Here is a 16,758-nt window from a genome sequence, read left to right on the forward strand (position 1 = left end):
TCTCCCAAAAAGGGGGAGTGGCATGCTGAGAAATAAAACATAAGGATCTGAATTTTACCTATAACTGCTATTTGATCTGGTAAAGTGTATTGGGATACAAAGCCAAATGCAGAGGTGATGTAAATGGAGAGGTAAGTAACAGGGTACTTGTTACACCATGAGCTAGTGCAGGCCTGTGTAAGTCAAACACCAACAGGAAAAAGCAACTAACAGAAGGGTGTAATCTATCTTTATATCTTACACTTTCTTTCACACTCTATGGATTCCTTTTCTGGCACCTCACCCTGTTAGGTTGGATATTAGGAAACATTATTTCATTAGGAGGGTGGTGAAGCACTGGAATGGGTTACCTAGGGAAGTGGTGGAATCTCCTTCCTTAAAGGTTTTTAAGGTCAGGCTTGACAAACCCTAGCTAGGATGATTTAGTTGGGAATTGGTCCTGCTTTGACCAGGGGATTGGACTAGATGACCTCCTGAGGTCCCTTCCAACCCTGATATTCTATGATTCACGGAAGTTATACCAGTTCACTGCTGCCCACACTGACTGCCAACATGTAGGTAACAGTACCATTTAGAGAGGAACAAACAAATTTTTTACAGTAAACTATCTGGCAAATGGAGTCTTGCAGCGTTCTTGGGAATAAATATATCACAAGCAGGGGCGGCTCTAGGTATTTTGCCACCCCAAGCATGGCAGGCAGGCTGCCTTCAGGGGCTTGCCTCAAGAGGTCCCTGGTCCCGCGAATTTGGTGGCAGTCTGCGGGAGGTCTGCTGAAGCAGCGGGACCAGTGGACCTTCTGCAGGCATGCTGCCAAATGCAACCTGCCTGCCGCCCTCACGGTAACCGACAGAGCACCCCCCGGGGCTTGCTGCTCCAGGCATACGCTTGGCATGCTGGTGCCTGGAGCTGCCCCTGATCACAAGCAAACAATTTCTTCAAACATATTCTTCATTCAAAGTATTCAGCATATTTATTTTGTGATTTATAAAAAAACATCATGCACTGATCATGAGTAGTTCTCTGTGAGTATCCAATAAACAAACTGCTGGCTAATTGGAGAGGTCTGATAAGTCATTTTATTGGACATGTTTGTAATTCACTCACTGGCATGAATAAAATTTGGTTTCCTTGACTATTTGTACAGTGTGGCAAGGTACCTCCTCTGTCTCGTCCGATTTTGCACTTTCCCCTCCGGCAGTAGCAAGGCCTGGGTCAAAACAGCCCCACGCTAGACAGCGTTAGTCTTCCCCCTCTGTATTTTCTTATCAATACTTTCAAGGTAGGTCTGATCAGGAAAGGCTCAAGGAGGGTTCTCCAGCAAACAAAAATAAATCATTTTACAAACATAAAACAAGCATGTCTGCAAGAGAATCTGATGCTTCATTCCAGAGCTTTTGGCAGCTGGGAAAGTCTTTTGTAGTAGCTTTATTAAATAGTGTTGACAATGATTGTGTTAGAGATGACAGTAATTACAACTACTGACCTGGGTCATTGGGGTCCTGCTTGTTTCCCTGTGTCTCCGCATTGATAGCTGTGTTGCTCTCAGCTTGGTTGCTATGTATAAGCAATTGATGTTCTTGGTCTGTAAGAGGGGCGAGGAGGGGAAAGGAGGTAAGCAAAACATTCAGCATGATTACTTTATCCAGTACTCAGCAATATTGGTACTGCATTCATTTCTCCATTCTCTCTCTTTCAAAACCTAATTGTTTGTGGTGATTTCTGAGTTAGTAGCTTAGCCCATCTGTAAAGCATGTGGACCATTGGTGAAAACACCGACTGGATTTAATTCTGACCAGAGAAGATTATAAATGTCTCATTGATGTTGCAATTCATTGTGATTTGTAGAAGTTGGTGCTAATACAAGTTTAAACCTCCCCTATAATTAGGAAGATTCAGAAATCTGGATTAAATTTAGAGTAGAGGCTTAGACAGATATAAAACAACAAAACTAAATACATAAAAATATCTTATGTCTTTCCTGATGGCTAACTAACAACATTTTCAGCTGGTGTCTAACAAAGACTAGAGAATGGCTTTCTGCTTATTGAAAATCAAACATATTAAAAAACCAGAACTGTATAAACAATACATTTTGTGAGCTGAGCATCAAACTAAGTACAGAAAGGTAATGAAAGTCACCTTAATTGAATACTGAAAGCAGCATAGTCTAGTGATAGGGATCGGTACTCACATCTGACTTGCTCGGTGACCTGCATGTGGCTGCTCTGTGCCTCAGTTTCCCTAGATATAATTGGGGTTATCTGTGCTTTACCACTACAAGTATTTTGAGAGCAGCAGATAAAAAGTGCCACACTTATAATTAATAATAATGCCTGTCAGTTAATAACAGAGCTAATTGGATACACTTTTACCAAGAGTTAAGCTACAATAGAAATAACAGATTTGCCTGAGCTGCAAAGTAAAGATTCATATTTGGATCTGAACTTTCCCTCAACAGCAGGACAAGAGGAGGGAGATTTGAGATGAGGGCTTTTATGTACCGCAGCTCCTCTCTAAATGGAAACAACTTTTGTGTGTGAAGAGAATGGCGATATTAAAGTATTGCAGGGCATTTTTCTATAAATCAACCACAACATTTAATAAAATAATAACTTCCTATCTATATAAAGAGGATATTTTCTAAAAGAAGGAAAACAGTTATGTAATCATGTATTTAAGACAGTTGCTGTTATATTAGCTTCCTTAGAACAAGTAGTATTTACGGTACGATTTTCCAATGTCTAGGGTCACTCAAATCTTCAAGTGAATGGAAACTAAAACAGACACTTTAAGATTAAGAAAGATTCAGATACGTAGTTCCCTCCCCCTGTTTTTCTTCTCTTTGTAGCAGTATATCTGCTGAGCTGGCTGCTTTCTTTAGATCTCAGGGTCTATGAGACTTCTTGAGGGCCACAGGATGGGTAAGAGAAACCTGAGAAGCAGGGGCCCTTAGCAACAGGAAGTCTAATACTGAGGGGTCACAGCAGTGCATACGTACCTGCAACTCTCCCTCTGCAGAGGCCCTATCACCAATGGAAATTCCAAATGTGAAGCACTACTGGAGTGGAGGAGAATGATCATGGAATGTGCTGATTCAGCACATACAATGGGCAACATTTGCTGGTACAATTCCTAATGACCCCAACTGTCATTTAAAGCTCCTCTTTCCCTCTGGAACCCCTAATGTGGCTTGCCAAAGCAAACACACTCTAATCTCCTCAGTGGTGAACCTAAACTGAATAGGGATGAATCTTGCCCAATTCATTCAGGGGCTCATCTGACTCAGGCAAGACATGGAGTTTGCTCTATATGAGAGTAATTCTGGCCAGAATTAAAAGGAATATTTAGACTAGAGATCTCTACACCCTAGAATAGCATTCAAACTCCTTGGGCTCAGGGACAAGGAGTTGAGAGTCAGGCTAAAGGGAAGGTGAGGACAGGGGAAGGGAGAAGGATCTATTTGGAGTGAGAAGAAAGGCAAAGGCAAGATGAAAAAGAGCAGAGACGGAGACCTGAAAAGGTTCAGATAAATTCATATATCCAAATTTTGTAGGAACTGTCTGAACCTTTTGAAGCCTGTCCATTATTTGTATAATAATCAATACATACTTTGCACTTCATAACAAGGTGTCCTGTATGGACTTTCATGGAGATGTAAAGCTATCCTGGTGACTGTCTTTGGCAACCAGACCAGATGGGTCCTATAAGTTCCAAACTTACAGTATTAAGGTATGAGTGTGTCTGTAATGGAAAGAGAACTAGTGGTAGGGACAGTGAGGTTCTGCAAGGAAAAACTCAGAACAGCCATGCAGAGGAGGAAGCTTAGACCAAAGTTGATATTGATTGGTATTTAAATTAACAATAAAGGCAAATCCAAAAAAGGTTGTAAGTTTGGAAAACATCCACCATCTATACTGGCAGCTGGGTGGGAACTCCATCCGTTTATGCACGTTTGTGGCACTTTTCACATGAGGCTCTCAAAGCATTTTACACAAGTAGGCAAATTGTATTATTCTCATTCTACAGGATGGGAAATAAAGTCTCAGAAAAGGTAATTGTCTTGCCTGTGTCAAACAGGGAGCCACTGGCAGAGTCAAGAATGGAACCAAGGTTTCCTCCCTCCCAGGCCTCTGCTCTAACCACTAGACAATGTTGTCTCTTATGCCCATCTTACTACTGAAATCAATAGGACGGTTTGCGATGTAAAGTACTACTTACACTAAGTAGGGGTGGCCAAAATAGACACTACACAGTTAGTAAATGTGCAAAATATTTCATAAAGAACTTGGCTCTGGTTAGAAGATTATGGACAGGAGCAAGAGTGATAATTTGGTTGACAGGATTTCTGACCCCAAATACAGTACATGTTGAAAAGGCTACATTTAGGGAGACTATTTTTAGTTAAGAACTAAAATCTAGTTTGGTCCTAACCTGACTTTCGCAGGTAATTAAATGGAATGACTCATATATATAAATTTCCCTCCATTCCATCAGCCTCATAATAATAGTTATGGTAATCAATGACATTTAAGAAAGATACAAGGAGCTGCTTATGGGGTAAGTGAATATGGGAAATATCAATTAGCTACTGAACAGGTGCTCATGCCATCAAATTATCACCTGGACTGTTCCATGGAACCCATTTGAACTGCAATCATGTTGGGTAAGACATTGAAAGGTCTGTTTATGATTTCAAGAGCTTCTGTTATCTTCTTCTGATCATGGTTGTTGATAGCAGTTAAACTCTTACATTCATCCCAATACATTATAGAGTGTTTATCAGGTGGGGATGTGATATCATCTATGATGGTGGAGTTTGTTACTTGCCTGTGATAAAGGCCCTGCTGATCCACATCCTTTTATTCTTTCATTAACCAATCTTTGTCTTTCCAAATGTATTCACCAGCACCCTTACTGCTAAAGACACCAGATTTTTCAATCAATCTTATCTTTCATCTCCCCCACTCAAAAAAAAAAAATTCAAATCAAGCAGCTTGTTAACTGCTTCAGACAGGTTGTACATTTCTGATCCTTATCCTTTCTATTCACTTTTAGAGTTTGAGGGAATTATATTTCTCCTTTCATGTTTATTTCACCAACATTTTAAATTGTCTAATTAATGTCTATGAGAATGGGAACTGCCATACTGCATCAGACTAGTGGCCCCTCTAGTCCCCTATCCTGTCTCCAACTGTAGCCAGGACAAACTGCTTCTGGATTTTCTTGTACTTTCCTATGAGTGACCAGTTATGGAATAACCTGCCCATATGGGAAAGGTACGTGATGGACAACTTTAGAAATTCAGATCCTTTATCCACTAAACAGGTCCCGAACAGACAGCAGCAACGCTACTTGTCTCCCCGCATCCCACTAACATGCCTCAGTCCTGTTCTGAAAGAACCATCTGGAGGGATAAGATGGTAGTTGAATCCCTATGCTTATCTATTCATTGGACACAAGGATGTCCGTAGTGCCAGTTCTAATGTGAGCACTGGACTGATATCATTAAATTTGTTTCCCCATAGGTCAGCAAACAGTCATCAAATGGCAAAAACTTTTGCTTTCTATTCACCTCTTTTGCTTCCCATATAATTGGGAGAATTGGCCACAAGTCTAAGGTTAGATTTCTCAGCCAGTCTGGCCTTTAATTTTGTGCACAGAAAGTGTAGAGATTTAAATGAAGAAATTGCACATATGGAATTTGAGACTGCCTTTTAAAAGTGTCACCCATCATGTTAAATTTAGGCCAAGATTTTCAAAAAATACAAGACTGAAGTTAGGTTCTTAAACCCTAGGGTGACCAGACAGCAAGTGTAAAAAAGTCAGGACAGGGGGTGAGGTTGTGATAGATGTCTATTGTAGCGAGGGGGCCCCGCTCCCCTGCGCTCCTGAGGGACATAGGCCAGAGAAGATGCGGCCATGGGCGGAGGCCCCGCCGCCTGTCCCCGCCCCCCGGAAGTCAAGGGGCGGGACAGGAAGTTCAAGGCCCGTCCCGCCTGTCCCCGCCCCCTGGAAGTCAGGGGGCAGGACCGGAAGTACAAAAGCCCGGCCCCAGGGCTCAGTTAGAGGGAGATGGCCAGAGAAGGCAGACGCTAGGGCCTGAGCTCCTGCTGGGCCCAGCCTACCCCGTGCCCGGTACCTGGAGGGGTACTGGCCTGACCTCCCCTGGGGCCAGTACTCAGAGGAGCCGACTGAGCGGTCCGACGCTCAGCCTGTGGAGGAACTGCCTGGACCTCCCGACGCCCGGTATCCCGACGAGTGGATCGGACCTCCCGACGCCCGATACCCTGACGAGTGGACTGGACCTCTCGACGCCAGACACCCTGAGGAACCCATGATCTGGGACCCCCCAGACGACGCTGGTAGAGGGCAGGTACCCAGTGAGGGGGAGGTTGGAAGTGGCCCGGGGGCAGCCGACCCCAGTCAGGCTGCAGGGTCGCCTGAGCCAATGGCAGTGTGTTTCGGTTAGGATCCCCCACTGACCACTAGCGGTGTTGACCGCTACTAGGGCTCCGGGCTGGAACGCAGTGGAGTGGGAGGGCCTGCGTTCCCCCTGCCACCCCTCCAAGGGTGGCAGACTCCCCCCTCCCCTGACTGGTGGAAGCTATATACTGTTCCCCTGTGCTCAGCCCGCTGACGAAGCCTGAGCCTAGACTGTGTGTGTTGCCCCGCCCTGCCCAAGGGCCTGGGCCACTTGCTAACTGTTGTGGGTTCATTCCGCCCCGCAGCAAGGGACGGGCCCCGAGCCGATGGAGCGCGGTGGGCCAGTGTGGCTCCCCTCCGCCCGCAAGGAGAGTTGAGCCCCGGCGCCGCTCTACTACATCTATATAAGAAAAAGCCTCCAAAAATCAGGACTGTCTCTATAAAATCAGGACATCTGGTCACCCTATTAAGTCAACTCTTAGGCATAATAAATTAAACTGCCCATTATTTAAAAGGGCTGAGCAACCAGCAGCACCTGTTGGGCACTCAGCACTTCTGAAAAATTAGGTCACTTATTCAGGAGCCCAACATCAGACTCTTGTCTTTGCAAATCTTGGGCTAGATATGCAATATATTGCCCCATGTATTTTTAAATACATATATACATGAAATGATTTTCAGGAAGTATTAAAATATGGAAATTAGATCTTTTTCTCTGAATATAATTTTTGATGCAGCAGGAGCAGCTAAAGGCAAATCACTGTGGGGAGTTTGAGTTTCATTACAAGAATCCTCCCCATCTCTATTATAATCCTTCCGACAGTTCTGTGCTTAAATTTCTTTGTGTCTTTTACACTATGCTGTGGCTTGCTGCTGTTCAGAACATTTTAGAGCCATCTGCTGGAAAAAGTGTATTATTGTACTCTCCCCAATTCTGAGAATAGTGTGTGCTCTAAGCCACAGCCAGCATAGATGAAATAATTTGGGGGAGCGGGAGGGGGAGAGAATTGAATCCATGCACTTAAAATCAACTTATTGCCTTTCCTTGCAATACTGCATTTGGATGCACCCTGACCTAGATTCATGAGGATGCAGAAATGATGTGGTGCATAATGCACTCTATGCAAGCAGAGCAGAGCAAAAGTCAGAACTTCTATCCTGTGACGAAACTCTAATATTTCAGCATTTATTTTCACCACATATTGGGACAAAAATGTGACGATTTTATTTTATTTAACAGAACAAAATGTTACAAAACATTTTGATTTGGACATGGTGAAACATTGTGTTTTGGCATTCTTGATGAAAAAACTTTTCAATATTCCCCTACCAAAACATTGTTTTGAACTGACCCAAAAGGTTTAATACTGAATTGACTTGAAATGAAACTAAGCTTTCCTACAGTGTTACATTGCTTCATTAAATTTATAATTCCTAAACCTTATGATCTCGTTCATTCTTCCTTATGGGTCAGGCTCTGTGACTGGACTATATCTCCCATGATGCATTCAGTCATGGGACTCCCATAAATACTTCAGGCAGCCACAGTTCTACTATAGAGAGGGCAAGGTCAGGAGAGGCCACATAGACCACTCAGCTCTGTGTGAGACAGAACACTGTGTACATAGTTGTTCCCTCTGCAGCTGTGTGAAAGGGAGGCCTGGGGACATGGCCACTGGCTCACCACTCTGCAGATTCACTTGCTGAAAGCCCTGCTTGTGAGGTGGGTGTCAGTGGCTTTGGAGTGGTTGGGCAGGATTCTGGAGACAGAAAAGAGGAAACTTTGTCCTTACAGAACACTTAATCCAAGGCCGGCCCTTCAGGTGCTTTACAAGCATTCATTCATTAAGCTTCTCTATGCCTTGGTGAGATGTCTCATCCCATTTTTCTAGCTGAGCAAACTGAGACATGGAGTGGTTAAGTGACTTTCCCAGGTCAGAGCGAGTTAGTGGAAGATTTGAGAGTACAAGCCAGGATTTCTGACTCTAGGTCACTAGTTGTAACTGGACAACTCCTCTTTCTATTTTCCTATACTAATATATAACAAATTGGGGTATAAACCTCATTTCCCATATTTCCTTGATGCTGGACCAGTTACTTTGATTGTACTTTGCCTCCTTAAGCCTTCATTTTTTAAAATCTGTTTTGTCCATGTTTTGTTTTGTTTTTTAAAAGTCAACCCTGGAAATGTTAAACAGGGTTTTGGATATAAATCATGCCACATTAAAGCCTGATCCAATGCTCACTAGCTTTCAATACAGTAAGAGACTTCCCTGACTGCTGGGGTCCTAACTCTTCAATATTTCTCTCCTAAGTGGGAATGGCTGTGGCTTCTTTACATTCCTCTACATTAATTTTTAATCACAGCCTCTATTTTACCACTGTTGATGGAATTCCCTACCACATCTAATAGCCTCTCTTAATAGTCATTCATTTAAAATATGTATGCTAATGCCACATCTTATTTTTCAAGAGCAGTTTAAGGCCAGGAGCAAAGTAGCAGCAGTTATACAGATGTTAAATGACAGCACATTGCCATGTGTTTGATCACCAGGGCAATGGTAAACACTACATGCTTTGTATTAAAAAGGCACAGTTATACGTAGGCCATGTATAATATCCAGTGTGGCTTTTTGTAAAAGTCAGCAGGTCCAATCCTGCTACCATTGAAATCAACAACAATTTTTCTATTGACTTCAGTGGTAAAATGGATCAGGCACATTCTCTTACCTACTGGCTGAAATATATTCCAAGTGGCTGAATCTGAAAAGGCAAAAGAGTCAGCCTACTGTAAGTCGATTAATTTTACAGTAGGTACTCAGTGGAAGGCCTTGATTTAATATCCCCAAGACTGCAATTCTGTACACCCTCTCTGCCCCCCCAAAAGGTCAGACAGGAATAGTGAAGCATGTAATACAGATTCTGCACAATAGAATCAGAATTAAGTTCATGAGTTTTGTTTATTTAGGGATGAGGCGGGGGGGGGTAATTTCTCTTTTCCCTCTCTGCATAATGTGGCATGAACAGTAAAAACTGAAGGCAGGGACAGTAAATAAATGTTGCCAATATTTTTGGCCCAATCTGCACTTTTCTGATTTTAATGGATTTCATTTTGTGAGGAAGAGATCTCAGCTAGACTGATTTTCATCTGAGACTTTTGCTCTTGAATCAGATTGCCTTTTCTTTCTTTAAAAAGAATTGGATTCATATCAATATAACTCTAACACACCTTTGGGTTGACACTTTTCTCCACTGTACCCAGGGCAGCACTTCCACTCCAGTGATGTCACAATTTTATGTTTGATTCTGTAGGCTTGGCGGGTCATCATCTGGGATCTGGAGATGAAGATGTTGGAAATCAAATGTTATGAGTCTGTCTCTGAAGATTGAATATCATAAATAGATAAATCTGTAATCAGCACATTACACCTATGAATTTTTTTTTTACAACGACTGTTATTTTTTAATTCCTTTCATTCCAACAAAAAGGAAAACCAAGAAACCCCTTCATATATTTTCAATACTAACTACTGATTCTGGGTGCCCAACTTCAGACATCTTAAAGGGGCCTGATTTTCAGATGATTAACTCAGTGCTTTCTTTAAAAAAATAATCAGGCCCCTTTATGGTATCTTAGATTGGGCACCTAAACATTCAAGAATCCAAAATATCTAGTTACATTGGAAGGCCCTGGGTCATAGTGTATGCTCTGCTGTATATAGCAAGAAATTTTGAAGGGTGAAATCCTGGCCTCATTGAAGTCAGTGGGAGTTTTGCTGTTGACTTCAGCTGGATTGGCATTTCACCCAGAGTCTTTATTCAGTCCTTGTTCATGCAAACCTATGACAGAGAAAGTGTATAAATTGGGTAAGAACTTCAGAATTAGGTCCAGTGTTATCTTGAAGCAGACTTTGTACTGATGGTAACATTTCTCTCTGAAATTCATCAAGAAATGCTCTCTCTCTCAGACATAGTAAAAACCACCACTAAAAGCTTACGCCTTCTCCTGTTCAGAAGAAAGTTTCATGAGGGCATTTCAGTTCATTGGAAAAAAAAGCCACTCTACTGATGCAAATGCACCACAGTAAAGAGTTGGTGTTTGCATGGTCCCTCTTCCTGCATGCAAAAGCCAGCTGCTATTGTGCACGAGGGTAGAGTGCAAATTGAGTAAGGACTCATCTTTAAGATGTAAAATTATGCATAGTCCTGAAAGATGGCCATGACTATGAATAATCAAATGTGGAGTTTAGAACATTAATTCTGGTTCCAAATATTCATAGCCATCCACTCCCTTTGCTCAGATTCCCAGGATCCTCGTTAGGTTTTCGTAGCCATACGTGGCTCTGTCTCTCTCTCAGGCTCCAGTGATCACCTTGCAACTTCGCTTCTAGATGCCTTCCTCTTCCCAGTATACCCTAAAACATCTCTCCTCCTACAACATGAAATTACGGTGCAGCATGTTGCTAACAGCAAAACAGCTGAGAGTCTATTCTACTCCCCACTGGTGCTCCATGCAGATCTCATGTTCTTAGTGCCTTCTCCTAGGTGGAGTATCTCAGTTTATTTTCCAATGGATAGGGATTTGAATAGGGAAGTGAGCTGTGGTCCCTCAAGGAATTGACTTAAGGTGGAAAACCTTGTGGAGTGAGACAGAGATGGATGCTTCAGAGGGCTCTTGGTGAACAACTGAGGGAGGATGGGAAGCAAGAACCTGAGAGCCAATTGGAAAGTCAAATGAACTTAGATATAGCTGTGTAACTGTGCTGCCTCCATTTGAAATGTACTGCACCTTTATAATGAAGAACTTTGCCTGAGTGCAGAGAAAGTAGCCATTTTGTTCTTAGAGTTGCTTGCCCATCAGAGACACAGCACACACATGCCACAATTGCTCTTGAGCATTTGGTCTCTTGTTTCTTCCCCCCTTAATTTCATACAACAATCAGTCTAGACTGGAAGCTAGTGTGTGTGTTTATTATTTATATATAAAAATCTCTATCCCTTTTAACTTTCTAAATATAAACCCCAAACACAAGCAATGATAAAAATGCTACTGTCTACTAGACACTGTCCCGAATGACAGGGACAAAGTTACAAAGTTCAGGAGCTCTGAAGGTAGCTGCCACAGAATTCAGTCCTTTTATAGCAGCACAATCCCAATCTAAAAGGCTGCCAGAAGAGGGCAAACTTGGAGATTAAATCCACCAGGTTTGTGTCAGAAAACATCCTCCCAGTGAACTCTAAAATGCTATTTTGTTTTACTCTACAGTTAATCTCAACACCATCTCACAAGGGATAGTCTTATATTGTCCACTTTTCTGCAGCTGCCAGAAGCTTCTCTTTGTTCCCCAAACGGCTGAGTTCTGACGAGAAGAGTAAGACTGTGTGCAATACTTACACAACCAGCCTAAAGAGCTTATTTTTCTACAGAGTCAGATTTTTGCATCCTGAAATTTTTGAATAAAAAACCTTAGAAGAGACAATGTTACAACCAGGGACGGCTTTAGGAAGTGCGGGGCCCAATTCGAACATTTTCGGCGGGGTCCTGGCAGGGATGACTAAAAAAAGGGTTAAAATTAGCCTCTCATTTCTTCCATGTATTATTTACTTTCCATAACTATATGGATAATAAAGTTATATATTATGTACATTGCATCATACATGCTGTTGATTGGTTATTAATGACTGCTGTTTCACATATGTGGTCCGCCACTTCCTGGAGGTGTGCACATATGTGGGTCCCAGCTGCTCCCTGCCCCCCTCATTGAAGCAGGTGTGCAGGGTTACTGCCCTGGGAACTGCAGGGCAGCAGTGGACATAGGGCTGGTTGGAGACAGGGCAGGGGCTGACTGGAGGTAGGGTCTGGCTGCAGGCAGGGAAAAGGGTGCGGGGCTGGCTGGAGACAGGGGAGTGCGGGACTGGCTGGCTTCAGGCAGGGGGGTGCAGCAGGGGTTGGTTGGAGACACGGCAGGGGGGTCTGGGCAGGGCGGGCAGTGCAGGGCTGGTGCGGGCAGGGGTGTGTGTGGGGCTGGCTGGCTTTGGGCAGGGCTGAAGGGGGGGTGGCAGGGGTTGGCTAGAGACAGGGCAGGGGTTTGGCAAGGGCTGGCTGTGGGCACGGGGTGCAGAGCTGGCTGCAGGCAGAGGGGGCAGCAGAGGCAGCTGGAGCCCCGGCCCTTTAAATAGCCCCCGGAGCCCTCCTGCTACCCCAGGGCTCTGGGGGCTATTTAAAGGGCCCAGAGCTCCAGCCGGGAGAGCAAGGCTGCAGGGTAGGGCTTTCCACGCTCTGGCCGGAGCTCCAGCTGGGGCTGCGTGGCTTGCTGTGCTCCGGCCAGAGCTCCAGCTGGGAGAGTGGGGCTGTGGGGCAGCCATGCTCCTGCTGGCGCTTTGGTCAGGGGAGCGGGGCCATGGAAGACCCTGGAGCAGACTGTAGCCGGGGTAAGTAAAAAAAGTTAAAAAGGCACCTAAAGTGTGAGGCCCTCTTAGGCGAGGGGCCCGATTCCTGGAAATCAGGCAAATCGGCCTAAAGCCGGCCCCGGTTACAACTGCAAGATTCATCTCATGCACAGTGTATTAGTAACACGTTATGGCCACTTAAAGCATTCCCAAAATGCTGAGAGTAGTTTACCTGCTACACACAGGCAGTAGCAAAGCCACAGGCAGACTCCAGTACAAGAGAATGCTATAGCCTAGTGGTCAGAGCCACAGACTGAGATCCAATAAATCCTACCTTCTGGATTAGAACTACTCAGACACTTAGGGGATTTCTCCCTTGGCACACCTCAAGTAGCAGTGGAGGTGTACTAGGGAAACCATCAAAACACACTCCCAGGCCAAATTCAGATGAACTCTGGAAATAAAACTTAAGCACAGGCAATTAGCCTTGGGTGGAGGTTATCACAAACAAGGAAAGAAGGAGCTGAAGGACAGCAGTGCTGAACTTCCATCTACTCCTAAGAAACTTGAATCCTGTCCTCTGTACACAATCCTGCCACCAAGTGGACAATGCATGAAAAAGTCCAGGCCAAAAAAGAGGGACTGGAAGATAAAGCTGGTCAAAAAATAGAAAAATCAAACTGTGAAATTTTTCACCAAAACAAGACAAAATGTTTCAAAAACTTTTTTTTTTGCAAAAATTTCATCCCATTCCCCCAACCCTGCCCTAGCTTTACTAGCAGGTTATTGAAAACTAATATTTGTAGAATCCAGTGAGGCAATCCAGCTACAGCCACATCAATATGAATATGCTTAGCACAGTGACTGGGTCCTAATCAGTAGACTACACCCAGGGCTCAGTCTTCAGCCAACTCCATTTGCAACATCTGTGACTGAGATGGTTTTTGAATTCTCTTTCATAGAATGGTCCACACCTTAAAGGCGCACAATCACCATGGTTCTCAAAAGGCCATATGCTACACAAATAATCAACTCCCCCCACTTGTCTAAGACAGTGAAACTTCTGTTGCCTTCAGTAGGAGTTATAATTGCTCACTTCAGATTTGAATTTGATCCCTACAGAACAGGTATAAGTTACACAAGTTTTGCACATCCACCAAATACCAACTCCGTTCCAGTAGCACTGCTTTGCTAAACCTATGTACACCTGTTTTCTGGCAATGACAGCTCAATCTTTCAAGCTCCCTACACCCACTGCCTTCAGATCACACTCTGACTGTACCATGTGTGTGGGGAAGGCCTTGTGATTGTGTAGAAGCTGTGGGTGAGGGGGGCTTGAAAGGAAGCTGACCACATAGGTGCTTGCAGGGCCGTCCTTACCCATACGCAAAGTACACAGCTGCATAGGGCACCAGGAAATTTGGGGCATCAAATTTCGTGGTGCCCCACGCAGCTATGTGCTGCTCCAGCCCGTGCTCTGGCTTTTCCCCAGGGCCCCTGCCCCTTCCTGCCACCACTGCCCTGAGGACTGCAGAAGTGGTCGGGCCTGCACTCACTGGCAAGTAGAGAGACCCCGCCCCATCCTGCTCCCCTCCCCTGGCTCCCAGCCATGCCACCAGCAAGTTCCCCCTCCCCCGCAAGCCTGGGAGCCAGGGGAAGAGAGCCGGCTGGGGCCAGGTCACTCCACTTCCCACAGCAAGTGGCCAGCCCCCCGTCAGAGGCCTGGAGCCAGCTCCCCCACTCCCATGGAGGTCTGGGGCAGGGCCCCACACAGCCCCCCTCACCCCCCAGCAGAGGCCAGGGCCAGCCTCCACCACAGAGGCCTGGGGCCCCACACAGCCCCCACCCTGTGGGCACCAAAATAGCCCGGGTGCTTTAGAGCTCTGCTCTCACATGCCTTTTTTCAAATAAACCTGGGGGGGGGGAGAGGGGAAAAAAAAAATCAGACAGCAGCTCTACTTCCAGTCATCTACAGAAGGCTCTGCACTAACAGAAGGAGCACCACATTGAGGGACTGGAAGTGCCTCAGCTGCTGCTAGTATGAGTGTCTGCATCCAGTCAGTCATTCTCTGGCAAGGATTCCTTTCCTCCATGGGACCTCTTAGAGCTTCAACACAAAACCTGTTTAGCCTGACTGGTGAAGGGCCAGTATTTGGTCCTTAGTACAGTGGCTGAATAGCAATTTGCACCAAGTTACCTACTATGTTTTGCTTCAGAATTTTACACTGATATGATCAAAGAATCATACAAGATGCTTGTCCCACCATATTTGACTTAGGGCTATGAGTAGGGTGGATTGAATTGCTATTTTTCATTCAAAGTAATAGCAGGTTACCTGCTCGTTCATAATTAAAGTGCATGCAAATGCTATTTCTGCAAATGATTACGTACCTCACAGTACAGGATCCAATAGCCCAGGAACATGGCTTTGCTTTGCCTGATGTCAAGGTTTCCATGTTGTCCACTACGACGGTAGGTGAGAGTCTGGTGTGGACATAAGCACACCAGTTCCTGTATAAGAAAGAAGGAACAAGCTGAATTGATTTTTAAATCAAAACTAAAATCCAAACATTTCCCCCAATATAATGGGAACATGAACCTTCAAGATGAAGGATGGCCTTGTGATTAAGACAGGTGACTGGGATACAGGAGATCTGGGTACAGCATCAAGCTCTGTCATAGATTTCCATGCAATCTTGGGTGACTCATTTCATCCCTCAGTGCCTTAACTCCCCATCAGTAAAATGGGGATAATAATTCCTTTCTGCCTGTGGCAATGCAGAACTCACCCTGTGGCACCTCCTGCTGGTCATCTCAGGGAATTAGCTCTCCAGAGCACCCTTTGCAGGCCAGTGTCATGCTACCACTGGCCCCTGTGTCCCTCCCAGAACCTGGTACCCCTTGCCTTTAAGGTGCTGGCCCCTGGCAATAACCCCCCCAGTCTCAGGGTCTCCCCATTCAGAGGAACTCTCAACCCTCTATCCCCACCTTGCCTCAGTCAAGGGCTACTGCCAGTCACCATCTAGCCCCCACTCCCTGGGGCAGACTGCAGTGTAAAAGCTACTCATCATAGCAAAGGGGCTTGGACCTGCTGCCTTCCTCTGCCACCCAGTACCTCAATGGGCCTTGCACCAGGCCCTGCAGCCTAGGGAGTTGCCAGCCTCAAGCTCCCCTGCTTCCTTGGCTTTCCCCAGCCCTGCTTCACTTCCAGTACCCTGTCTGCAGGCAGGCCCTGCTCTCTCCCAGCCTCAGGAAAGACTTTCCTTGGACCACTGGCTCACAGCCTTTTTGTACAGGCCAGCTGTGGCCTGATTGGGGCGTAGCCCAGCTGCAGCCACTTCCCCAATCAGCTCAGCTTTTCCCCTGCCACAGCCCTCTCCCAGAGCTGTTTTAAGCCCTTCAGGGCAGGAGCGGAGTAACCACCCCACTACACTGCCCTTCTGTAAATGTTAGGACATGCACTGTTGTTTTCTAAATGCTTGTAGAGCATCTAGTATAAAGGGATCCTAATATCAGTTGAGGCCTTTAGGTACTACAGGAACACAAACAGCTAACACTAACAGTATACTTCAGCAGGCATTTTCTAGCTTTGAGGCCAAGAAACTCGTTCTCTAGGATTCACAGAAGTGGGTTCTAGAGTTTCAGCATCCACACATCTATCAGTATTTCTATTTCATTGATAGGTTTCATGCCCCACATTTTTAACCAGTTCTAATATTTACCTATTTTGTGTAGTGTTTTGAGAGCCTTACAGGAAAAGGTACTATAAGCACCAAGCATATGATGGGTGCCGCTGAGCCCAGCTGCACTTGTGACTGTTGGACTACAGAGATTTTACATCCACAGAAACTGCTCTCCATTTTGAGAGGGACGCCACACTCAGCAGCACTCATATACACCACATTCTGGAGCACGCCCACACAGCCCATATTATATAATTATTG

General features: G+C 45.0%; 1 protein-coding gene across 2 annotated transcripts in view; it reads right to left on the reverse strand.

The window, feature by feature from the left end:
- The window catches only part of MMRN1 (multimerin 1), a 58,943-nt gene that overhangs the window by 24,672 nt on the left and 17,513 nt on the right, over positions 1-16,758 (reverse strand). For both annotated transcript variants that reach the window (XM_030564830.1, XM_030564829.1), the window contains exons 2-4: positions 15,206-15,325; positions 9,654-9,760; positions 1,485-1,583 (exon numbers count right to left, since the gene is read on the reverse strand). In XM_030564830.1, coding sequence (XP_030420690.1) covers positions 1,485-1,583; positions 9,654-9,760; positions 15,206-15,325 — 326 coding nt within the window. The remainder of the gene's footprint in view (positions 1-1,484; positions 1,584-9,653; positions 9,761-15,205; positions 15,326-16,758) is intronic.

Source organism: Gopherus evgoodei, chromosome 5, assembly GCF_007399415.2.
Source record: "Gopherus evgoodei ecotype Sinaloan lineage chromosome 5, rGopEvg1_v1.p, whole genome shotgun sequence".
Lineage (NCBI taxonomy): Eukaryota > Metazoa > Chordata > Testudines > Testudinidae > Gopherus > Gopherus evgoodei.